Below are 27,018 nucleotides of genomic sequence, written 5' to 3' on the forward strand. Positions count from 1 at the left end.
AAAAAAATACAAAAATACCTTCTCTAACCCCCTCCCTAGGTACTGTGGAATACCTCAAGGAACCTTATTGGGACCACTATTATTTCTTGTCGTGATTAACGAAATTGGCAAGGAATTCCCCCAAAGATGGAAATATGTGGATGACTTGTCGATCCTTGAAGTATGTCATAGGAATATTAAAAGTGACCCCGTTGAAATCCTAACCCAATGTTCGGATGAATCTCAGAATCTAAATATGACAGTAAATCCCACCAAATCACAGATAATGACAATCAACTTCTTGAAATCTACTCCTGCTTTTTGCGATCAAATCCCAAGCGAAATGTTAAGCTTCTTGGTGTCACAATTTCTAATGATCTTAAGTGGGACACACATGTTTCCAACATTGTTAAACAAGCAAATGTTTCACTATCCATTTTTAAGCTACTAAACAAATTTAATTGTCCTAAGATACATTTCCTCCGTGTTTACTTATCCTTTATCAGGCCGTTATTGGAATATGCATGTCCGGTCTGGCATTTGTAACTTTCAAATGAACTTAGTGACAAAATCGAGTCAGTCCAAAAGCGTTCGCTCAGGATCATTTACAAAGAAGGCAAAATTCCATACTCCTTCCTCCTTAAAGCTGCGCACATTACCACCTTAAAAGAAAGGAGGGAAAAAATTTGCCTGCTTTTCGCTAAAATCAGTCATTTCCAATCCCCGTACTGAGGACTTACTCCCTGATTTTCACAATCCAATTAGATTCCGACTCCCCCGGTCAGCCTCCTTAGGTATCCCAACTTACTCTCCGATCCGTGCTGTTACAGAAAGGTTTCGCAAAAGTTTTATACCCTTTATTCTGGAACACCTTAATAATAATTCGTGATTATGTACTTGCCAAATTCCCCTTTTCCTCTATTGCCGTTTTTATTCCTTTTTATTTACTGCAATGTTTTTGTAATTTAATAGTTAAGTTTACTGATTTGCCCTTTATCTTTGATGATTTTGCTTTTTAATTCCTTTTAATTTTAAGTGATTGACTTAATATACTGTTTTGATTTTTTTTTTCTTAGCTTTTACTGACATATAAAGCGAATTCGGCTCTATAGAGCTTGTGATAGCCTTTTGAAAATAAATATTATCTTATCTTACAAGGAAACTGCCTCAAGTTATCAAGTTAAATTTCAGGTTTGCTATAAAAATGTATGGCATCTATATTTTTTTGGCTGGTTTTTACTCAAGCGAGCCGTATGCTGCTTAGTCAATTCAGATGGTCGGTAAAACTCGTCGATATATATTATCAAATCAGGGGCCTGCATCAAGCCTGCTGATTCAGACGCATTCCATACGGTTAGTAAAACTGCAGAAGTTTGCAGAAGTTGCAACTTCTATTTATAGCAGCAGTTTTCACACCATGAAGTGGCAAAATCAATGAGACTAAGTCAAAAATCTCCCGAGAAAAAAGGAATAAAAAAAGTAATTTTTCTTTGGGGATGAAATATTCAGTTGAAGGTTGGCTTCAATATGGCTCATTTTGGAAAAGGGTTATTTCCAGGCTTTCGACAAGCTATGGGTGGAATTAAAAATCATGAAATCGTGAGAGCCTCACCACCCAGATTTTTCCATTTCTGAAAAAGTGGTCTTTTTCTTCTGATTTTCCAGCTTATTGGTAAACAGTACGTAAAATCATAAGCCTTATTCTAGACATTGGAAATCTACTGACTGAATTTTTTCTGACTATACAGCCTGATTTTATTGACACATCCCAGGTATTCCCCAGTTTTCTAGTAGTGCCAGGCCTTTACTCAAAGCCAGCATGCAGGTATTTCTGTAGTACATGTATCTGTTTTTCAGAAACTTAACTCATACCTGTGCCTAAAACTTGAACCAAACGAATCAGAAGCTCTTCTTCACGTTTAACCCCCATGCATTTGTATAAACGAATGAAAGAGGTTAATACCACAATAGCCTCTCTGCCAACTCGGAAATCTTTAACACGGAAAAATTTTAAAGCAGAAGGAATAAAAAGTTGGCACATACCAATCAAATTTTTTGGCTCCTCTTGGATTTGAGAAGAACCAGGCTTTCGAACCAGTGATCTACCAAGGAGCTACGCCTTGGACAGAGAATCACTCCTCCCTTCGAAAAAAGACTCTGGTACTGGTGTAGGCGGTATGCAGTTGAACTTCTGGAAAACCAATTCTACCACAGGATAGTGTCTCAAAACTAACAGATATTTTCTAGAGTCGCTTAGTTAGCGTAAGGCTTCAACTCTTGTTGTTTTTATTTCATTCGACTGAAAGCCGTGTCTCTCTTCGTCAAGCATTTCAAAGAAATTCTTTGGAGATGTTAGTAACTCAAATCCAACAATGTCTTTGCTGACACTCTGTTTACTTCCTAATGCCTTTGCCTCGTTCACAAGTGTACTCACAACAGTCTCCTTGTCTTCATCTCTTACAAATTTATCCTTAAAATAGGGAAGAGAACAGGTGGCCAGGTGGTCGTCAGCATAAAGAGATGGAGGTCCATAGAGGAATGGAAACCTTTGCCTAAGTCCTTCTAACAGGGTCCCAACCAGTGCCTTTGTATACTTGATAGACAGCTGAAGCTTTTGCAGCTTTCTTTGCAGTGACCGAACAGTACGGAAAATATCCCGAAGGATACTTTGTCTTTTATCTGGAGTATGTCAAGGGCTATTGCTATAGGTTCCAGTACAGAAACATATTCGATTAGAAACTATCTCATTTTGCTTTAATCTTGGTTTCTTTATTACTTCGCAAACTGTGGGCAGTTTTCCAGCTTGGTGGCATTCGAGAATTCATTTCAGTGCTATTCAGAGTTCAATCTTGTAGCATTAGGCTGAATCAACTTTTTCTCAAAAACTTTTATGACAAGATCGTTAATCTTTGAACTGTGGCTTAATGAATTCTACACTGGCTGACACTTTGCTTTGACATTTAACACTGCTCTCCTGAAGCTAAGATCCTTTTCGAAGGCGTGCTTTTCATCAATTGTTGTCAACAGGTTCAATGTGTGGCTGCAACAGCGAAAATGCTGTGGCAAATACGTCTTCATCTCGTACTCAGACCCTTCACCTGGAAACTTATGAGCATGGTCACTGTTGTCACTCATAGTTTCCGCTCCTGTTTTTTCTTTTTCAGAAGCTGAAGCTTGATTCATATTGCCCCTATCTTCACATATAAGGAAAAAAGTTGTGGTAGCAAATTCACTTTTGTTACAGATGCTAACACAAAACCAACACGTCCATCAGTAACAAAGATATTGTGCAAATCAGTTGTGGCGATATTATCCAGCTCTCCCTCCTGAGTATCAATGTCAGTATCCGATTTACCTTTTTCAATGTGTGGCTCAATGGCAAGCTTTGCATTCTGTTTGAATGCTTTGACAAAGTTTGATGCATTGTCCGTCACAATAGCTCTCACTTTTTCTAAATTGGTGACCAAACCAAACTCTCGAAAAATGCTGGAAATCATTTCAGTTATTCTGACAAACGTATGTGAACCCATTTATCTTCTAACAACCAGAATAATTGGCAAAAAATGATTGTTACAATCTAAAACAGGAGCAGTGGCAACCATGAAACTCCGGTTGCTGTTAGACCAGGTATTGTAAGTCATTGTGACTTAATTGGCTTTCTGCAAAATCTCAGTGATTCTTTCTTTTTATCGAGCAATGATTCGCCGATTTTTTTGCTAACGTCTCTCTAGACATTATTGGGTCAACATACGGAATGAGGCCTAAAATCATGCTTTTAAAAGCTTCACTATTCACAGTGCCTAATGGCCGCATATCCATCACAACATAGTCCAAGATCAGCTGGTTAGTTTGTTCTTTAGTGCATTTTAGCTTCTTTCCAAAGAATTCCTCTTTTACAGTTGAGATAGGTTTTGTGATATCAGAGCTCGATATGAGCCCTGATCTTAGGCATCTTTGGCCTAGCTTTCATTCAAATCCGTCGCTTCACTTGCAAGTTGTGCTAAATTAAAAAAAGCTCGACTTTTTTCAGCACCTAAAACCCTTTCCCCCTCGTTCTATTTGAGTTAGGATCTTCATCTTAAAATTTGATGCGTGTCATGGTCTTAGGCATCTTGGTTCAATTTTCATTGAGATCCATCCCTCCACTCACAAGTTACACTGAATTAAATGGAAAACTCAACTTTTTTAGCACTTAAAGCCCCCTCTCCCTCGCCATAATTAAGCTACGGTCTTTATCTCCGAATATCACGTGTCTTCAAAAAACCTTATAACTATGTCTTTGGGGACGACTTACTCTGTGCGGAGAGCCAAAATCAAAACATGCATTGATTCAAAAACGTTCAGAAATTAAATAAAAAAACAAGTTTTTTTAATGGAATGTAAGGAGCGACATTAAAACTTAAAAGGAACAGAAATTACTTCGTATATGAAAGGTGCTGCTTCCTCATCAACGTCCCGCTCTTTACGCTAAAGTTTTTTACTGTTGTAAAAAAGTAGAGTTAAGAGAAAGAAAACTACTTCTACTTTGTAAAAAAGTAGAGTTAAGAGAAGAGTCAAACTTTAGCGTAAAAAGCGGGGCGTTGATGAGGAAGCAGCATTTTTCATATACGAAGTAATTTTTTTTCGTTTTAAGTTTTAATGTCGCTCCTTACTTTTCATTAAAAAGCTTGTTTTTTTTTATTTAATAGTCAGTAAAAGACTATTATTTGTAAGGTACTGTAATTTTTCTTATCCCTTTTCTGTAACACCCTCTTTGCTATTATACTAATTAGATTAGAAAAGCGACGCATGTTACAATTTTTTTGCGAAAATTTCAAAACAGCGTTTTTTGTTGTTTTTTTTTGTTGTTTTTTTTTTTTTTTTTTTTTTTTTTTTGATCAGAAGAAACAGATAAAGAATCTTGTGAATAGATTTAAGAAATTTTGCCTTGCTCCTGTCTTTGCAACTCATATTCTGCTAATGAAGATGCTAAGTTTTCTTTTCTTGTGCCATACTTATGCCATGTCTTGGCTCTAGGAAACAATAAAGTCAGGTTTTACCCCTGTAGATACCAGGCTGTATTTTAGAAAGTAAATCAGATAGAAAAATTCTAACAGGCCCTTTGGATTCCCCATGTCAAGATTGGGGGAGAACCATGCTTAATCTAGATTTGAAACTAACTGCCGTCAAACATAGTCCCTCTTAAATACGATAAAGTCTAAATACGGTGAGCCCTGAAGATATGTTTTGAAATGAGTCGAATTTGACCTCGATAGCTGAATCCCATTTCGGCTGATGACAAATACGTTTTAGTATCGGTTGGCTTTTTTGGGTTGGAAATTTTTATTTCTCGGCCGGTAAGATTGCATTTACAAATAAGAAAAGATAACCATTTTTAGCTGCTTTTAAAACGAACAAGCAGCAAAAACAGTGAAAAATGAAAAACACAGAGAAAAAACATTGTAAATGAAGTTAATATGCAACAACGACACTTAAAAAATACTCCACAAAGAAGGTGGATGTATTGCACCCATTTGTCCGAATTTGCATCGGAGAACAATTGCTATTGATAAACTATTTTAGATAGGTGTTCAAGTGATTTTTCATTTCATGTATATTAAAGCTTTCTAGAAAGACCAGAAATTCTAGCTTTCTAGCAGACGTAACAACCTGGAATTTGATTGAATTAAGTTAGACGGTAATTTCACGTTTAATATTAACTATTGTAAATATGATTAGACGAAGTTGAATATTCTGATTTAGATAGGTATTTTAAAGGATTAAAGTTTTTAAATTGAAATTTTTAAGGGGGACTTGGCAACCGAAATATGCTTAGTAACGTCACTTGTTCGTTATATCAGAATAAAGTTAGCTGTTTTTTAGGTTAGGAAAGTTTAATAACAATTTTTTTTTCACTCTCAAATTGCTTTATTTTAAGTATTTTTTCGCTTTATTTGTCGTTGCCTTTAACTAATTCTATGTTTCATTTGCATGCAGCGTGTCCAGATGAGCTGTTCAACAAAATTGTTGAAGCTGTCAAATTTCACAAGTTGTCAAATTTCATAGAAACCTTCAAAGAAATCAATATTGATTACATTCCATATGAAAGTCAGGTTAGTTATTAGTTCTATTAAAGAGGGAAAGAAAAATCACTTATCTTTAAATCTACTTACTTATCTCAATCCTTTATATTTATATTTCGTAAGCTGTCACAATTTTTTTTTCTTGGAGCGACAAATACCGCTACTTCTCAAAAACTTGATTGATTTCACTGTGCCCAGCATGAAATTTCAAGCTGCTAAAAAGAAAAAAAATTTGAGTCACAAGATTTTTGGTAAGTAGTCCCCACGTTTCTCTGTTGTTCTTTTTTCCAAACTTGTCAAAAGGTTAGAATTGATAACTTTTTCTTTTCACCAAAGAAGAGCCACCTATGAAAATAAATGTGGACAATAATTAAAAGATAAACTTAAAAGAATGGTTTATTTCTTTAATCAATTTTGCTCAACATAGTCGTCGTCAACGTTTCAAAACTTATAAAAATGATGTTCAAAGAAGACCTTTTTCTTCAATAAAAATTATGATGTGTTTCTGAAAGATGGTCCCAAAATACACTGTTCCTGTTTAAAACGAACTTTTTTATTCATTTTCTGGCACTGCGCCTGACATCTTTTAAAAGTGCACTATGTATACACCCAATGTTTTGTTACATTGCCCAAAAATATAAAACCTAACCCGATTCACGTTGTATTCCTGAAGATGCAATAAGCAGAATTGATGGCTATGTTGCTTTGGAGGCTAGGGGCGACCATGTGGTCGTCCAAGAATATGAATGGTCTTCCGAGACTTTGAAAGCCTACATCACTTCCTTAGCAAGGCAGGAATAAGACTCTAAGATGTACCTGCGACTACTCAAAGCCAGAAGTCTTGGAAGAGGATGGTGTCTCATCCCTCGGAGCTGAACCCAAGCCGGCAGGGAAATTAAGAATATAAGATGGTGCTTTGTCTCAAATATGCCATTAGTTTCTGATTTGTTTGATTGTTTACAAAATGTGGTTTTGTGTGTTATATTTGATATTGCTGCAAAAACACTTTACTAATAGTTTTCAAATTGTGACATTGCATTAGACTATAATTTATAAAAGCTGTGTAATTGAATGCACGACGTCAAGTTTCTCTATGCTCAAATATGTCATAACAATCAATGACAGTCAATGTCATAAACAATCAATCAATGTCATAACAATCAATGGTCAACTTCCAAACATTTGTAGCTCCTTGCAACTGATGATGAACATACTCTACGATTTTTATTACAAGTCATCCTATATAATAGAGATGGGAATGAATTTTTTGTATCCTCAAATGCTTATCAAAATCTAATAATAGACGCTTAACGGAAGCGTCTAACCCCCCAGCCTGACAATGAAAATGCTCGTGGATCTTTGCTTACAAGTCGCTTTCAGTAATAGAGTTAAAATCCTTCGAAGGCTGCTAGCGCCTGGACCATATGCAAAGTCCTTTTTAAGCGGTTGGTGAAAACTTTTTTATGATTTTCTCTAATGAATGCACGCACACGAAAAACTCCCACAAAGACACACGACAACTTTTGGATGGGAGTGAGGTTTTTGGCTTTTTTTTTCATTGAAAATGCCCAGAAACCTATTTTGAAAACATAGAATGGGGGGCAATATTTGATTTTTTTTTATCAAAAATTACTTGGTTGTAGATAGTTTCTTAACCAGTTGAATTAAAACCTACTCATTTCTCTGCTGCTGTTCTTGCGATAAGGGCGGTGTTGCAGGGGCAGTGGATCCTTTTTATGCCTCCAACAATGCGGGAGAAAATCCTTGTCAAATTTTGCTTCAAACAAGGTAGAATATGTCCATCTTATTTTGTAAACTCTGCTAGGGGAGGTACCGTTGGAAGGCCCATAGACCCAGTTTTTGCCTCCAATCATACTGATTGAAAATTTTGTAGGATTCAAGTTCAAATAAAATGACAAATATCTATCTTTCTACTAAAAAGTCAGCATTAAAGAGGGGGGCTGTTCGAGATGTGAAGGACCCAAGCTGTTCCTGCAGTTATTCTATCCTGTACCACAGAGATTTAGGTGGGTTCGGTTGTTCTGTTTACCTACACATAGTAAATGCTACGGAAAGAGCCACAAGAACATCTTAAGAAATAAGGTTTGGTTTTAAAAAACATTTAGATTTTCGGATTTCTCCATGACAGAAGAGTCATCTAGATGTAAAATGTAATTTTTAAAGCTAATTATTTTATAGCCCCTTTTCTATTCGCTATTTATTTTTGAAGATTTTTTAACAGTTGGGTGGGGAGTCAACTGAGGGTGGGGTAGCTCTGTTTACCCATAGAGAAGAATCCTCCCTAGTGGCACCATCATAAGCTTAAGAAAGTAATTTTAGTAAGAAGAAGATTTAGATTTTAGATTTCTGCCAAAAAAAAAAAAAAACACAGAAGAGCTGTTGACAACCGACAAATAAAAAAAAAATATAAAAAACTTATTTAAAAAATAGATAAAATCAATCTTTCCTTGAGGAAAAATGAATTCTCTTCTCATTGTTTGCTGTAAAGCGTATAATTTTGACGATGAGTATTTTCTAATTGCTAATGACTGTTTAAAACTGAGGGGGATAGGGTGACCCTCGCCAATCTGTTGTCGATGGTGACCGCATCAAGTGTCAAATGTCCGCTTTTGTCAAACCTTTTAACATTTTTATACTGGTTTGTGGAGTTTCAGGAGGGTAGGGCACTGTAAAGCAGTACGTCTCCTCCTCAATATGTCTTGCTGTGGCTGACCTGGTTATTGTTGAATAAGCCTTGCTATGCTCTGGCTCAGATGCAAAAGTATACTAACTCTGGAAGTGTTTGTTATGTTTTGATTTCTTCAATTGCTTAAAACATGATCAGTATTCACCATCAGATCCCAATTTGTAGATAAGCGTGTTCAATCTCATTTGTATTTCTTTGAAGTAGGATTTCAGCCAGTTTGTGGTACTTAAAATAATCCCTGAAATCCAAAAAGTCCTGCTGAAAACTGTACTTGTTGAGGGAATGGTAGCTAACAGAGTAGCAGAACAACTGAAAACGAATCCATGTATTTCTCTGAAATAGTCTTAACGAGCACTTGCGAACACCTCAATGACTAATTCATCAGCCAATTCATTGTCAGTTCAAGCATGGTTCAAGTTTGATGCCCAGGTCTCTCTAGCCAACTTCTAGCTCAACGGAAATGTGGGTATTGTTGTATTTGTGTGATCTTACTGCCATTTCTCTTCTGACTATTCAAGATCGGTGGAATGTGACAGAACACATATTTTGGGTTTATAATCATAGCTGTTCTCATAGCTTTGAAAGAAAAATAAAGCAAAAGCATAGAAATAAGAGTCAATAAAAATACACAACTCGAAACAAAAAGAAGAAAAACGTTGTTATTTGATTGAACTTTTTATGCTGAGTTTCTGACTTTGTGATGTTTTTACGATTTTTGGTTCAGCTTTTGTTCTTTGTTTGGTCGAGGATGGCTATTGGCTATACAATCGAAATAATAGTTCAGAGTCTGTTTGTTCAACTACATAAACAAATTTGAATTAAAAAAAAAACAAAAAAACCTGAGCATATTCCCCCTGCAAGGCCGCGTTTCCAGTAATTCAGGTATTGGTAAAGAGAGAAAAAAATATACTGAAAAAGAAAAGAATGACGTGTACCACCCGCTGTAAACCAAGTCAAAACTAGATCTACGTTGCATGGGCAACTTGATGTGTTACGGCAACCTTTGTTCGGGTTCGCCGAGTAGAGGTTGCGATAGCAACACTTTGGTTTTGTTTCCTCGCTTCGATTAAACGCTGAAGTTGTTAATCTGTAGGAATCTTAAAATAAATACTAGTTACACCAACTCGCAAAAGTTGCAAACCCCTCATTGCAACTAGCAAATGTTAGAAACCCTTCATCGTTGAAGATGATTGTAGCCTAACAGCCGATTATTACTTACAAGTTTCCTACATGTCTTACCACTCGAACCAAATTGGTCTTACCATCAAATACAACGGAAACAAATAATAGGTACACCAACTAGCAAAATTTGCGAACCCCTCACTGCCGAAGATGATTATGAGCTAACAGCTGACTGTTGCTTAAAACTCCCCTATATGTCTCACAATTGGTATCGGTCAATTTTTGGTTTCAATGTGTACCTTACTACTGAAGTTGTCAACCCCTTTAAACTTTCAAACTGGTATATCTCATGAAGGAATTTTTCTACCAAAAAATGGATGACATATGCTTTGATCGGCTCATCAAGAGCGAATGACTGCCGTCGAAAAAAAATATATCTGTCTTAGTTCAAAAGTTTACTTTTTTGCCGTTGGCCAAGTTTCTAACGTCATTATTTAGAAAGGAACAAAGGATATACTCTAATTTCTTCAGCAATAAGAGAACTTTTAAAGTTGAATCGGCAAATCTCATACCATTTCTCTACCGCAATCCTAAGTGCGACAAACCGAATGATAAACTAAGCTGAAATTGCGAACAGAAATGGGTAGAAACACAAGCAAAAATCATCCTTTTTGGCCCCAGGCAAGAGTTTTACGAATCTTTCGAAATGCAAAGTCATATTCATCAATCTGGCCTAAGGTCCACAGTTTCCATAAAAACTGCAAAGGTTATACACTTACCGCTATCTAGGAATAAGCTGAAATCGAGGTTCTAGAAAAAAAAAAAAAAAAAAAAAAAAGCGTTGTTCTCGCAAAAATAAGGTACTATGCCCAATAAAAATACCCAACATAGCTCAGAGGCAACCACCAAAAGGCTAATAAAAACTAAAGTGTAATCAATAAATAAATCAAAATAAAATAAAAAGCATCAATAAGAAATACATTCATATAATTTTGAAATATTTGTATATATTTTACGCAGTGTTGAAGGAATCCTCATTTATTAATTTTTTTTACTTTGTTTTGCAGTTGTTTAATTCGTATTTTGAAAAATTATCATAATGCGATCTTTTTCGTTTAAAATATGAACGTGCCATGCTACTTCTTCCAGCCAAGAACAGTGTTAATACACATCTAAAACATTTAAATTTGAGTGCAAAAAAGTTTAACTGGTATTATCTTGGGTTGACTTTGCAATCAAGGCTGAACCATAATGGACGAAATCAAATAGTTCCAGGAACGTTCTGAGTTCAAACTAAGAGTAGAATGTTGGTTAACCTCGTAGGGGTCAGTTCTTCCAGGGGTTGCCTATTTTCCTAATGTTGTTTAGCCTAGCAGCATTTATCTTGGGCAGGTGGAGGCGTGTGGCCAAAATTGGATAAAGAATATTACTCAGTTTCTCCAGAGCCTATTGTAAGGTTGAATCCCACCCTTTTGGCAGACATTCAGTGAGTATTGGAGCAAAAAGTAAGAAAAAAAAAAGGAAAGAATGAAAAAGAAAGAAAAAGAGGCTGGTGCGATCAATAATCTTTTTTTTTAAGAGGAAATTTTTTTAATGGAATATGCACAGAGATATACGAGTTCGAATTTTTATGTTCTTTAGACATAATTCTCAATTGAGTAGCGTTGAGCAACCAATGCCTTTTTTTTGTAGGTCTTTTCACTTGATTTTCCTGATGGTTTCCAATGTTACTACAATCGGAACAAAGCCTCTCAAAGGACCGCTGCAATGGAAAGAATGGCAGAGCAAATTGCCACCCTTTGTTCCACATTAGGGGAATATCCTGCCGTTAGATACCGAGCGTAAGTAAAATATAAGTCAAGTTTTGCCACCTGTATTAGTTCTTATAAAATAAATTATTGGTTCAAATTTGCTTCTAAGAATATTTGTCTATATGATTTTTGTTCATAACTTGTAATCGTGTTTATTTCCTATTATTTTTGCTTATGCCACGGGAAAAGACCATGGATGTATAAACGAAATGAGAGGTTACTTTCCTCTAAACTCCAGAGGGTGGGGGATAAAAACGACTCTTATATTAATTTTTACTTTTCGGGAACGGGGTGCCTTTACGAGCAAATTTGGGATTATACGATAAAAATTATGCTTTAATTTCCTTGGTTTATATCTGTAATGTTTTTTAGTTTTCCAATTACGTTATTCCTTATTTTAGCATATCCTTTGTGAAATTCTAAGCCAGTAAAAACTTAAGTTTGACCTGATTGGTTTGCCTGTATAAAAATTTCTACCAAAAAAAGAAGGAAATCTTTTTTTGCAATTACACCTTATAAAAGCCGCTCTCTGTGGTATAACAATGGTAAGACTATTTTTTATTTACAGTTTTGATGTGGATTCCTTCCCCATCCTGTAGTTTAGACTTTTCAAATTTTAATAAAGGTTTTTTTATGGGTTCTGCTTTGGCTGGCTATAAGATGCTAGCTTGAGATATTGCAGAGGAATATTTGGAATTACTGAAATACTTGAGCTTTTTTTGAATGAGTCTTGTCTCAGTTTATTGAATCCGCCCATAATACTAATTATAATCACAACATTTACTAACTACAAATTTAAAATGCCAAGGACTTTTGGCCTCGCTTAACCTATCTTAGGTCTGTTCATACCTGAAAACCGTGATTTCAAAGGACTTCTCTTTTGGTAGTTGCTATATTATTAAATTTTTAAGGCAGCACCACATTTTGGCAGTGTTGTTACATTGAATTGTGAAAAATCAATAAGCCAAACTGAATGATTTTGACAAATAAATTGAATTTTGAATTTGTCAATAAATTAATTTGTTTTTGTATGTAAAAATATGAATAATCTGTTTATCCCCAAAGACAATCTTCAAAGAGATACTATATCTTCTTAAGGTGTTTGGTGCCATTTTTAGCTGATTTTGCTGATTTCATTTTTACTGTACTTCAAGATATTTTCCTATTTATTTATGTTTTTTTTTTGCCTTTGAAAACTTGTAAAGCACTAGTGTTCTTGGAAGATTCTTGTGACTAGTTACGCATATAGATGGTAACTATCTAATTAGTATGACTAGTAGCTTGCCATGACCGACGTCCCTGGAAATTTAGATTCTAAAATACTTTTTTCGAGTTTTAGCTATTTGGTAGTTAAATTCAACTGCAACAATATCGTTTAGAGTTTGAAGCTATACCTATATTTTAGATTCTGCAAAAGTTGAACTTCTATGATTGTTTTTCGCACGAGTTATTTCTTTCCTTTAGGTCTTTTCAATTGTGACCCCCCCCCCTACTTGAAGCACACTCTTACTTATTAAAAAAAAACTTCAATTAAGAGCCATCCCTTTAGTAATTATGACACTTCAGTCATTAATTTAAACATACAATTAAAATAAACATATTATTTGAGAAATATTACTTTCATATATTAACAATTATTAATTTCCATGTAGAATAAATATTTTTAAAATCCTCTAAATTCATAAATAAATAATATATTAAAGATATATATTAAACCTAATGTAACGTAAAAATATTAATGCATATATTTTTAGAAATATATATATATATATATATATATATATATATATATATATATATATATATATATATATATATATATATATATATATATATATATATATATATATATATATATATATATATATATATATATATGTTCTATGTAATTTTAGTACATCTTTATTTTATCAAAGAGCTTTACCAAAGAGATTACCAGAGCTGTAATTGAGGGGCAAAAAAGCCGCACTTTGCCGACCACTGTTTCAAGTAAATATAAATACGAATGAAGCGAATCCAATACACTGGAAACACTAGCTAATCATAATCTGTATTTGTAAACTTTAGTAGACACGGATAAAAATTTATTTATTTAGAGTTAATTGAAATGGTTGTTGGATAAGGAGTGATATTCTTTATCCCCAGATCGGAAAACTAAACGAAATTTTGGAAGCTAGAAGCTAAATTATTTTTTCGTCATGGGTATATTCTGTCCCAGTTTTCAATCCAGGATATTCTTTCTAGATTGACGCTCATTTTGTTTTTTTTTTTAATTTTTTTTATCCTGACTTGATTGAGTTTGACTGTTTGATCGATAAAACTGAATGATTTCAATGCTTAAATACTTGCTTTAGAGGCGGAAGTTGATTAAATCCCGCCCAATGTGCTAATGAGTCGCTGGGCCATAGGAATATTATTTTTAGAGTAAACCGAAAGTCTATACAAAAAAAGGGCTGAGTTTCTGTCCTCACTCATATAACCCTTTGTCTCTCCGCACCCTTAAACCTCGAAGATTCAAAGGGTATTATTAAGTTTATGTATATGGTATAAAACTATTGTTCTGTTTTGTATTTGTTAATTTCTTAATTCTGGATGTTAAAGGGATGAAATAATATGTGAAATAAGATTTTTGTGAATGCAGTTAACGATATCTTTGGTGTACTAGATTCTGCGCAATCACCATCAAATTGGAAAAAAAGAGTCAGACGATCCAACCCATGAGTATTATGGCACTAATACTCACTTTTGTCATTCTTTACTCAATAAATATTAAAATAACTCATTTGATAATCATCATAATGTGAGTTAAGTTAATAAACCGTTCCAGGTTTGTTGTTTTGCAATAAATTTGAAGTAAACAGAAATTAAATTTCGATTTCAACCGGGAGCACATTCCTAGTCAGATTTATTTTCCATATTATCTGTTTGTTTTTTTTCTTCTACTGATATGATTAATTATAAAGAATGTACGGCGTTTGTAATAGTCCCCATCCGCCTTTTTTTTTAGTAACATCGGATATTATGACAGGAATGTTAAGAGAGACAGGCAATTGCACAGAAAGCGTAATTAAAGTTAAACTGAAAAGTTTCAGAAACGAACATTGAAGCAATGTTGATCTATTTTTACTCGTAGTGACGACGAGAGAAACATCGAATTTGCCCAAATGGTTCAGCACAAACTTGATCGCTACAAAGCCGATGACCCAGCCATTGGAGATGGCCATGAAAAGTCCCTTTCACAACTTTTAATCATTGATCGTGGGGTAGATGGTGTCTCACCTCTGTTGCATGAACTCACACTTCAAGCCATGGCATATGATTTGCTTCCGATTGAGAATAATGTCTACAAGTTTGTTTATTTTCTTTTTATTTTATTTTTTACTCCTTTTTTCAATCTCCTCTTTCTAATCTACCGAATCTGTAATGTGCCACTAAACATCACTACTCTAGCTATTTAATGAGAAAATTTGTGAACATTTATCTCAATGAGAACAATTCATTTTTAGTTGTCGGATTTTGGGTGATTGGTTGAGGGGCTTATTTTTAGTTTTGGTTTTATGTTATTGTTTTTTCCCCGTTGTAATGTTTTTAATTTTTCCAATTTGTGTTTTTGTTTCTTATTGGTTTCCACTTTTTTTTTTTCTATTTTCATCTATTTTAAATCTTCGTCATTTTCGCTCAGAAAATGTGAAAGTGATTCTTTGAGACTTTTTCTAATATTACCGAACAGGGCTGTGGAGTTGGTTATAAGTTAATTCGACTCCAACTGTGACTCCAGACATTTTCAATATACTTACTCCAACTTCGACTCCATTCAGCAAAAATTTGCTAAAACTCCGAATCCACAGCCTTGTTTCGGAAAAAGGTAAGCAGTTTTCCTCCCAAAATATCCGTTTTGTTTCCTCGACTATTTTCTTTGGTCGAATACAACCTTATTGTCGCTTTTCTTTTCTTTTGTTTTTTATTCTTTGTTTTCTCTTCTTTCTTTTTTTATTCTTTTTTTCATTGTTTATTATACCGGAGCTCTAATGTGCCGGATGTAACGTGACAAAATGAAAAAGATGCTTGAACTCACTTGACGGACGGTAATTTATTTGACAGAGGTAGTTGGGTCGATTTAAAGGAACCTAGCCAAGATAATCAGTTGATCCATTGATAATCCCTGACTATTAATTAAGCCGCATATATATCCAAATTCTGCTAATGCAAACCTTACAGCATTTATAATCAATGCAAACCCTTATTGGGAAGAAGAAACGAAGCTTGGTAAGTATGGAGGAGTCCATATTATTGACCTACGGATAAAGTTAACATGGCACTTGATGCCATTTATAATTTTCCTTCTGAATATAGTAATTGCTTTTGTCGCAAATTCAATTCAAGTTCTTTTGGGACCCTTGAAAATAAAATTAACGATAGTTTTTTTTTATTAATAAAAAAATAACCCCCTAGTTTATTTCGCAGTCAACCTGCTGCATCTTGTAAAGTATCTTTCTGGTGGAGGGGACTTCGAGTTGGTTCCCCTCAGCAAAAATCTTGAAAATTTAGATTTTTTGTGTCAGTTTTTACATCTCATTCAAGAATAATATAATATGCACTGGACAAACCAAGGAATCAAACAGTTCGTGGTAATGAACAGTATTAAGGAGCGACCCGGCTCAATAGTAACCAAACTTTAAAAAACAGAATTTTAATACCAATAGTTACATCAAAAGAATCGCATTTTAATGCTGATTTTAAATATATAAGTTTCTTCAAGTTTAGTCCTACCGATCAAAAGTTACGAGCCTGAGAAGATTTGTCCTATTTTAGGAAATAGGAGGAAACACCCCCATAGAATCTTAACGAAAATCACACTATCAGATTCAGCTTATCAGAGAACCCTACTGTACAAGTTCCAAGCTCCAATCTACAAAAATGTGGAATGTTGTAATTTTTGCCAGAAGACAAATCACGGATGCGTGTTTATTTGTTTGTTTGTTTTTCGTTTTTGTTTTTCAGGGTCATCGTATCGACCCAGTGGTCGTAGAAGTTTGTGAGGGGGTTCATTCGAACGGAAATGAAAAGTTCTAGTGCCCTTTTTAAGTGACCAAAAAAATTGGAGGGCACCTAGGCCCCCTCCCACGCTCATTTTTTTCCCAAAGTCGTCGGATCAAAATTCTGAGATAGCCATTTTATTCAGCATAGTCGAAAAAACTTATGACCATGTCTTCGGAGACGACTTACTCCCCCACAATCCCGTGGGAGGGGCTGCAAGTTACAAACTTTGACCATTGTATGCATATAATAATGGTTATTGGGAAGTTTACAGACGTTTTGGGGGGATGTTCTGGTTTGGAGAAGGGGTTGGGAAGAGGGGGTTATGTGGGTAAACTTTCCATAGAGGAATTTGTCATGGGGGAAGAAGATCTCCATGAAGGGGCGCAGCATTTTCTAGCATTATTTAAAAAAAAAACAATGAAAAAATAAATATGAAAAAGTTTTTTCAACTGAAAGTAAGGAGTAGCATTAAAACTTAAAACAAACAGAAAATATTACGCACATAAAGGGTTCACCTCCTCCTAATACCTCACTCTTTAGGCTAAAGTATTTTTAGTAATTTCAGCTGTTTATTCTACGGCCTTTGTGATTCAGGGAAAACAATTTAAGCTTTAGTGTAAAGAGTGAGGTATTGACGAGTTGGCGAACCCTCTCATGTACATAATAAAAACATTCGAATATAGAAGTTCTTTACGTAAGCTAATTCGTAAGTTACGTATATCTTTTACTAATGAAAACGTTCGTAAAAAATTAAAAGTTCTAGTTGCCTTTTTAAGTACCCAAAAAATTGGAGGGCAGCTGGGCCTCCTCCCCCCTCTTTTTTTCTCAAAATCATTCAATCAAAACTATGGGAAAGCCATTTAGCCAAATAAATAAATATGCAAATTTTTCTTTAATTATTTATCTGCAGAGAGCCGAAATCAAAACATGGATTAACTAAAAAACGTTCAGAAATTAAATAAAAAAACAAGTTTTTTTTAACTGAAAGTAAGGAGCACCATTAAAACTTAAAACGAGCAGAAATTACCCCGTATATGAAAGGGGCTGTTCCCTCTTCAATGCCCTGCTCTTTAAGCTAAAGTTTTTACTGTTTGTAAGAATGCCAAGAACTTAGCTCTTGGCACATAATTCTTCTTTTTCTAAGTTATTTTTTTTTTAAGTAAGAAATAATAAAAGAAGTCAATGTAGGTTAAGTGAAATAGAACTAAAATCTTGTTAAGATACATTTCCCCCAAGACCGTATCCACAATTTTTTTTTTTGAGCATGTTTTACAAAATGATTTTTTTCTGGGGGGGGGGTTACAAAAAACACATCAAAAATTTGTTTATGTTTATTTTCTTGCGTGTTTAAGAGTCGAACAAACATTTCGAGGGGGGCGTGTCAAAATCCCCTAATTCTCTTCCCATGGATACGGCCTTGATTTCCCCATTAAAAATTTATTTTACATTGAACCTCTTTGAAGCCCAAGTCGTAAAGACTTTCAGTTGAATTAAGGGGTTAGTTGCAAGAGCTTAAATATAAATATAAGAGATATTTTAAATATAAAATAGGCGACTAGAATTTTTTTTTCCAGCATACTAACAAACCGATTTACTTTCCAGTATATATCAGGTTCAAGTTCTTGTATTATTTACAATAATTACAAAACAAATGTGACCTACTCCCGGCAGAGAGCATAGCTCGAATGGCACGGGAATTATAAATGAAAACAACATTCTTCAAAATAAGAAAAACTTGCGTCTTAATACTAATAGTAATAATAGTACTCACCATTTCAAACTTACAATCAAACAAACAAAAAACACAGACAACTTTAGAACTGACAAGACGGGGGCGGACCAATCAAAAAAAAAAAAAAAAAAAAAAAAAAAAAGGTATTTGTCAACAAATATTGAAGCCGCTGTTTCTCCATTATCCAGTGCGTCGTGAATAAATTGAGAAATGACCAAGATGGTGTGTTCGGTGGAGTGATCTTTACGAAAGTCGAATTGCGAAGAAGTGAAGAATCCGGTGATCATCAAGAACTTTACAAGTCTGTTGTAAATGCATCTTCCCAGTAATTTTGAAAATGCTGAAAGAATAGATATTGTGAAGAGAGATGATTCGTGAAGTTTTGAGGCTCTGAGGAAATGTCCCCTCCTTGAAACTGAGATTAATGATATGCGTTAGGACTTCAGCTATTGTAGGGATTATTTGTTTAAGTAGGTTAGTCGTACATCCATCTTCGCTGTTTTAATTATCCAATAGACTCTTCTTTAAAGTGGATCTCTTAGATATTGTCAGGAAAAATGAAAAGATCTCGCAGTGGAAATTTTTTAGAAGTTTTAATTCCTTTATCGTGCCAAAACGACCTTCAGTTCATTAAATATGAATAAAGATGATAACTTATATTCTGAATTTACTACGTGATTATCATATACTAATAATTTTCACCAATGAATGTGATTTTTTTTACTGTCGGTTGTAGATTTGATCTATTCGTTCTTATTTTTAGGTACTTGGATTCGGGAGTGGAAAAACATTTCATTCTTGATGAACATAATGAACTTTGGAAAAAACACCGACATCTCCACATTGCAGTAGTTTCGAAGTAAGTCTGGATTGAAATATTAACTATTTGACTAAGTAATAATTAACTAAATGTGAGCAACTATAAAATAACTAGCTTAAATAACTGAACTAATTATATTAGTTATTTTAGATAGTTATAGAAATAACTCTCTCTAAAAAGTAAAATAAAGACTCAAATAACATCAATAAGATGTTTGACATTCTGTCTTTGAACAGTTTCCTTTCTATTATTTTGATCCTTCGGATAACCCGAAGGCTGTTGCTACAGGATATTCAGACTTCACATAGTAAACCAAAAGAAGTTTTTCTAACGTATCAATCAAGGCCGTATCAAGGGTTAGGTTAGGGTGTTTGACCCACCCCCTCATTCAAAATGTTTTTCAGACTCGTAAAAACGCAGCAAAAACGAATATCAAAAGTCCTGGATACGACCTTGGTATCTGTTCCTCTTACTGCAAAATTAAAGTAATCTTTCAAATAAATCTTGATGAACAAACTGAAAAACATACTAATGATAAGGTGAGCTGTTTTATTGATTTTTCTTACTATTATTGGTTTGTGCTATTATGTAGAGATTAACGTCTTGTTTAAGTTGGTCGACCCCTATTTAGATTATTGATTCAATTTTAATTTTATCCTTTGCAATTTCTTTTCTCAATCTGAAGATTGAGATCACCTCACCTCAGTATTATTATTGTCATATTTATAGTATGTCTGTTTTCTGTCAAATTGTTTTATATATGCATACATATATATATATATATATATAACAATTCATTATTGTTTAGCAGGTAAATCGACGTTTGGGTGACGCATCGCTTTTAAGTCAAGTCAAATTTAACTTTTTAATTTTAAATAGTGTGGCTCATAAACAGGGCTGTCATTGAAAATTTAATAGTATTTGAATATTCACGCCCATAAATCTGATATGTTGAATCTTATGAAGTTATTTTCATTAAGATCACTTAATGTTTTAGCGGTATATCTCCTTTTTCAGAAATTGGGCAAATTTTTTTTGGTTCGTAACTTTTGATGGGTAGCATTAAACTTCATGAATTTTACAAATCATAGATATGCATCAAAATTCGATTCTTTTGATGTATCCAATGTTATCAAGACTCCGTTTCTTAGAGTTTAGTTTACTATTGAGCCTGATCGCCCCTTACTTACAATTTGTTACCTCTAACTGTTCGATAATGACATTTTACCGATCTCAATGAATAAAAAAGGAAGGAAATAAATATATTAGGCAATTACAAGAAACAACTCTGTTTCTTTTACTTCATAAAAGAAAAAACGAAACCAACACTGTCGCTTGGTTTCGTCTTTCCTCAATATTTCTTTTCGTTCGTCTTATAATCTTCCGTAAATTTGAATAACTAGAAAAAAAATCAGATGGTTTCTAAAATCTAATTGAGGAATTTCTAATTTGAGACTTTGATTACTTTATGCAGAAACATTAGGAAGAATATAGATGCCGTTGCTGAGTATGCTTCAAGGTTGAAGGAATTGGCGGACGGTCTTTCGTCTGGTGAACCATCATTAACGCCTGATGAATATTCGGATATGATGAAACTGATGCAGTCTCCAAAGGAGGCAAGTAGACTCGGTTCACTCCACGTTCTTGTTCAAAACTGTATCAAAAAATGCCATAGTGAAGTCAGACGGCTTATTGACGTTGAACAGGTGAGGTTTGTCTGTGTCGTCATGCTTAGCGTGTTTGTGCCGTTGACTTTTTCGGTTTTTGCATGTTAATTCTTCAAACTAGCGCTATTTTTTGAAGTGCCTATTCTAGAAAAAATTAAAATTGTATATACATTTTAGTTTTCCTTACATTTCAAAAGAATGGATTGAAGCAGTGTTTTTCAGCCAGTTTTGGATGTTGTCCCATTTTGGTAGTTTTGAAAATCCTTTGCTCCCCCCATAATCTCTAATTTTTATTTTCTAGAAAAATACTGTAAATCAGGTCGACAAAAAAATCAAATGATTTTTTATTTTGTAATATATATTTTGATTGCGAATTCATCCCAAAATGACTGTAAGTATGGTCATTTTGTGTCATGCCTGCTAGTGTCACATATTTTAGGCACAAAATGTTGTCTGTTTAAATGGGATGTTGGAAAGAATGTACCTTTTTTTATTTGGGTAAAATAAAACACGATTAGAGATTACGTTACTTTTCGAATGCTCCATAGTCCTGTTTATGTCAGCTTAATTTTTTTTCGGCATTTAAGTTTAGCGAATGCAAATAAGTGGAATAGAATTTCGCTTATTAACAATTTTGCTCTAAGGATTAGGTTTTGCTTTTATTTGGGTAAAAAATATAAAGAAAGTGTTTTTTTTTATTTGGGTAAAATTCAAGGGTGTTAAGAAACAGTAAGCTTTCGTTAAGGTTAATTTTGAAAGTTTATCTTTTCTTATACACGATATATGGTTTTTTTTTTAGCACTGAAACGGCAAAGGAACTTGCCAAAATATATATTTCCTTTCTGTTATTCACTGGTTGAAAATTATCCTTGTTTACTTTGTCTATTGGTCCGTCATGAATTGTCAGTGTGGTCTCTGAACCTATTTTTGTTATTTGGTAACAGCGAATAACAGAAATGATAGAGATATTTTGGCAAGATCCTCTGCCGTCTTTGGTAAAAAAAAAAAGTATATATGGTATAGAAGAAAAGATGAACTTTCTGAAGTCGCCTTAACAAAAGTGTAACTTTAAAGATTAGTTTTTTCTTTTATTGCATATAATTCTTTGTAATGTTTTTTTTTTTTAATTTTTTTGGCTTTCAGTTTTCTTAATTCTATGCGTTCTTTCGTTTCTTGTAAGAAACCAAATAGTTTTTTTGGTGTAGAACTCCATTTATATAGTCAATATTTGTATAGTTATGATTTTTTTTTAGGGGAAACTAATTTTGCCAGTTTAACCTATCTAACTCGTTTTTTCATGCCAAAATTGGTAGTATGATAATTTGCAGAAAAAAGTATAATGTCCTTCGAGAAAAAATTTTGAAATAAATAAATATTTATGCAATTATTGCTCGTTACTAGTATTTTAAGATGTGTTTTTTAAGAAGACTTTTAAAAGATGTAGTATTTTAAGAAGATTTGTGATTTTTTTTTTAAGATTTTTTTTTGTAAACCCACCTAACCCCTCAACGAAAATCCTAGATACGCTTTAGAATGAGCTCAAAAGATTTCTTTGTTAGCAAATGCCCTTTTCTGTCCTAAAAGATTTAACCTAAAACTAAAAACAGTAAAATAAAGTTTTTTTGCCGCTTTAATATTAAAATACTTGCCAAAGACTAAAAGCAGTAAAACAGAAATGTAAAAAAGGTTACTGCCTTAAAATTAAAACGAACTTACCCAAAAATTAAAAATAATAAATCAAAATGTAAAAAAAGGTTTCCGCTATTAAAAGCCACTTACCAAACATTAAAAGTAGTAAAATAAAATTGTACAAAAGTTTTATCGCTTAACCATTGGAATATATTCGCCGAAGATTAAAAATGTAAAAAATTTAGCCGCTTTAACATTCAAATTCACTAATAAGTAAATATATAATATTTTTTTTTCTTGCTACCTATCATAATTGAAATAGTCAAGACTGAAAATTAAAGATCTGTAGTCCCCTCTCATTTGATTATCATTCAAGGTCCGCCTCCTATCTTCTACTGCCCCATGTTTTATTTTATTTTAAAAAAGTTACTCTTTTGAAAAAATAACAAAGAAAAAAAAGTATAGCTTTTGGGGATTAAGTGTAAAAAAAAAATTTATTCTCATATTTTTATTACTACTGTGATCGTAAATATTAAATTTTGGGATAGGAATAATAGAAGCTTCGTTGAGAAGAGTAAAGGGGGAGTAAGTAGATAGAAGATGGATGGAAGGTGATGCAGTAGCACAATTTAGTTTCTAGCTCAAAATCAAGAAAAAATCCTTAATATTTAACACTAAAAACTCGATTTCAGAAACACAGAAGGATTACTAATCCTTATAAAAAACATAAGATTCGTCTGAGAAACATTAACAGATAGCAAGCTAAATTTTGTCAAACTTCAGTGGCAGTTTTAGGAGAGGGCCAAAAATATCAGGGGTGCAAAATTTGAAATAAATATTCTAACGGTTATAATCATTTCTTGAAATTTTAAAATTTATATTTATTAAAATAAACTAAAGGGTGCGATTAAGAAATAAAAATGGTTCATAAAATATTGATCAATTAAGAAAAAAGTGTCTAAAGAAAAAGTTATTTTCATATATTTATTAGTACTATGATCGTAAATGTTAAATTTTATAATATCAATAATAGAATTCATTCATTCGCAGAGCAGAGTGAAGGTGGAATAAAAAAAAGAAAGTAAAATTAATCTCCCCCCCCCCTACGCTGCTGTAACGGAAATCTGCCAGTGGATTTTATGCAGTGTTATCAAATCATATTTCAGGACTTGGCAATGAATGTTGACGCCAAAGGAGTGAAGGTGAAAAATCCCTTTCTACTTGTTGAGACTTTGCTGCTTGAAGACAATGTTTCTCCCATGAACAAGGTACAAAGTGTAGTAATTACTATTATTTAGATATTTTATTTAAAAGTAATGGATGACCTTGATGAAGAGAGAGTGACACCGTTCTGTCATAATGTCTTTTTCCATGTTTTTAAGATGGATTGTCGTTTTATTTTGTTGATTTTTTTTTGTGACTAATTTAGCTATCTCATGTTTTGTCAAATTTGTAGGCCTACTATTGGCCAAATTTTCATATCGGTGTATATCTGTGTATTGGCCAAATTTAGGCTAATTATAATGTTGGCATATGCGACAGACCTAAGGCTCCACTGTATTGAGGGGGGGGTACACGTTTTCTTATGAAAAAGTTAACATTCTTCTTCACATACACGTTCAAGATTTTTTTTTTTTTTTTTTTTTTTTTTTTTTTTTTTTTTTTTTTTTTTTTTTTTTTTTTTTTTTTTTTTTTGCCTAATGGAGTGGTATTTGTGTAAAATCCGCTTGAAAGTAAACGATAAAAAAACTCCCGCTAAAAAAAACAATTCAGCACAATGCCTGGCAATTAAGGAGCAAGCACGTATTGCAAGTTCTGGCTGTTGAACTAGGTTTTACTATCGCTTTGAGTTCCGGGCAGTGGCGTCGATAGAATTTGTTGGATCAGTAGGTTTTACTATCGCTGTAAGATCAGGGCAGTGGCGTCGATTGGATTTGTCGGATCAGTAAAAAATGAAGTGTGAATAAAATTTCAGGCTCATATTGAGACGATCTTGACTCAAGTGTTTTAAATTGTATTAGAAGCTGTTTCAGTATCCAGAATCAGGAACCTTTCCAGCCTCGCATGTTTTTTGGTCTTATCAATTTTGGGAACTTTGTTTAAATTTAAATTTATAACCATTTAGAAATAACATAAAATGACTAAATTGGGGGACTAAATTTGATTAATTAAATTAAAATTTGAGGAATACTAATTTAAATCGATTTTACAGATTCGTATGATCCTTCTTTACCTCTTGTCAAAAAACGGAATATCTAGAGAATTTCCGACTAAACTCATTCAACATGCGGGAATACCAGATCCTGAGCGACCCATCATTACCAACATGACCAACTTGGGATTCTGTTTAATCAATGAGGTAAGCCAGATTTTTTCTTTTTTCATCAAAGAGGTTTCCGTTCTATAATTATAGAGTGAAAATTGGGCAGATAATCATAAGTATATTACAAAAAAGGAGGGGACTTTAAAACTTGCATTTTTTTTTTAAGACGAGAGTGATGGAAATGTCCTGGTTTGTGACTAGGCCATTCAGAATAAAGAAAAAAAATTAAGGAAAATTAGTGTATGGTGTATTTTTACGAAAATTTTCTTTTGAACATTCGCTCCAGAAAAAAAAAAAAAAAAAAAAACATTCAAGTAGGTACGATTCACATGAAAAAAGGAATCCGGTCTAAGAAGGGTGAAAATATCCAATCTCCACCCCTCCTATAAAAGTAAACTAATGGTGTTTGTTATTTAACACTTGATTTACGCTGGTGAGATAGAAAATGTATTTATAAAAGCCCTGTCAAGATTGAAATACAAGATATACAAACGGAATCGAATAAAACCACTATCCTACGTGATGAATACCGAAAAATCGGCCTGGCTTTCAATACTTCTAAATCTGCAGTTCTTTTTTTCAACGATATTCCTTCTCAGCCTAAACACCTCCTGCTGGGTAGCGAGTCAATTACCGTTTCATCTAACGTCGTGTATCTGGGTCTACCCATAGGTTGTAACCTTAACGAAACTCGTCTACTGCTCGTCAAACACGTCGAGAAAAAACTCCGCACCGCGTATGGGTCTATCGTCGCCAGCAGACAACTCTTATGCCGAAAGTATCTCGCAAATATGTATAACGCTGTCGCACTGCCGAATATTCTATATATCGTGCCATTTTGGAATTTATTAACTGACACCAAAAGCAAGTCGTACCTTTTAAAGCAAGTCGTACCTTGGGCGGACCACATTCCATAGGTTTGGCCGCTTTTGTCGGTAGATAAGATTCCTTGTGCTAAAACTCACATTTTATATCATCTTATTTCGTTTTATTTGTCATCGGTGAAATATCATCGAATGAAATGAAAAAAAAATGTCATTCAAATTTTAAAGTAGGGTAAACAATGGCACATATGAAGCGACTGTATTCTGGACAAAAATATGACTACTTCGTTCTTTCGGTAAAATTGCTTTAATGGCAGTATTGGTAAAAATTACTTTATCATATTTTGAACATTGAAATGAATTGCGATGATTAAAAACCGAAGAGCGATTTAAATCATTCGTCAAGTTCTGTTATGGTTGGATTTTCTAAAAGTGTTAGAGGTGAAAATTATGCCCTTTTTCTAGATATTAGGGATTATAATTCTGAGGAGTATGTTAGTCTTTTTCCCAATCATTTTTTGGCTTACAGCATAAGTTTGAATGAATATTAAAGAATATTGTCCGAAAAGTGAGTATTTGTTGTAATTTGAAATTTTCATTATAGGGAGATCGTAGAAAACAGCGGTGTCCAAATTCCGACGAAAGAACTACCAGACGTTGGACTCCTATTATAAAGGATATTATGGAGGATGCCATTGATGATAAACTTGATAGAGAGCATTTCCCATATCTTGTTGAACGATCTGCTTCAATTGGTGACAGAAAAAATACCACCAGGTCATATTTTATTCTTTGTTTCTCACTAAGACCTTAAGTGGCCATTTTCTTACTTATGCGATGATAAAATTTAACTCAAACTGTGTACGCTTTAAAAACAGCTACTCAATGTCAAACTCATGTTGTTAATGCTAGGTGATCGGAAATTGTATCTCAACCGGTCTTAGCATCGTGATTATGGTGCTGGTAGTTTTAAATCACATTCCTGTCGTGTTAAGGCATCAAAGATCCATTCTTTTCATTTTCCATATTCTCTGTAGTTGGCTAATTGTAAAAGAGAGGGAAAGAAGGGAAATTTTAAGTTCTTCATTGGAAAGTGGTACTCTAAAGCTCATACTCTTTTCTGGCTCTTCATTCAAAAGCACCCAAGAATTGACAAGTATCATAATGCACCAAAGATCCGTTTCTGTTTCCAATTTCTTATATTCTATTTCTCTAGAATTGGCTAACAGCATAAAAGATGAAACTCTTTAACAATTTGTTTGGCATGTAATTCAGCAGCATATATTTCATTTATAAGACGTG

General features: G+C 33.7%; 1 protein-coding gene across 1 annotated transcript in view; it reads left to right on the top strand.

The window, feature by feature from the left end:
* Window positions 1-27,018, top strand: part of LOC136042362 (syntaxin-binding protein 1-like) — a 56,058-nt gene that overhangs the window by 18,373 nt on the left and 10,667 nt on the right. Inside the window, exons 3-10 of the mRNA XM_065727330.1 lie at window positions 5,956-6,071; window positions 11,563-11,711; window positions 14,815-15,030; window positions 19,217-19,312; window positions 20,748-20,979; window positions 23,736-23,837; window positions 24,782-24,928; window positions 26,321-26,493. Coding sequence (XP_065583402.1) covers window positions 5,956-6,071; window positions 11,563-11,711; window positions 14,815-15,030; window positions 19,217-19,312; window positions 20,748-20,979; window positions 23,736-23,837; window positions 24,782-24,928; window positions 26,321-26,493 — 1,231 coding nt within the window. The remainder of the gene's footprint in view (window positions 1-5,955; window positions 6,072-11,562; window positions 11,712-14,814; window positions 15,031-19,216; window positions 19,313-20,747; window positions 20,980-23,735; window positions 23,838-24,781; window positions 24,929-26,320; window positions 26,494-27,018) is intronic.

This window comes from Artemia franciscana, unplaced genomic scaffold, assembly GCF_032884065.1.
Source record: "Artemia franciscana unplaced genomic scaffold, ASM3288406v1 Scaffold_1174, whole genome shotgun sequence".
In the NCBI taxonomy this organism is placed as follows: Eukaryota; Metazoa; Arthropoda; class Branchiopoda; order Anostraca; family Artemiidae; genus Artemia; species Artemia franciscana.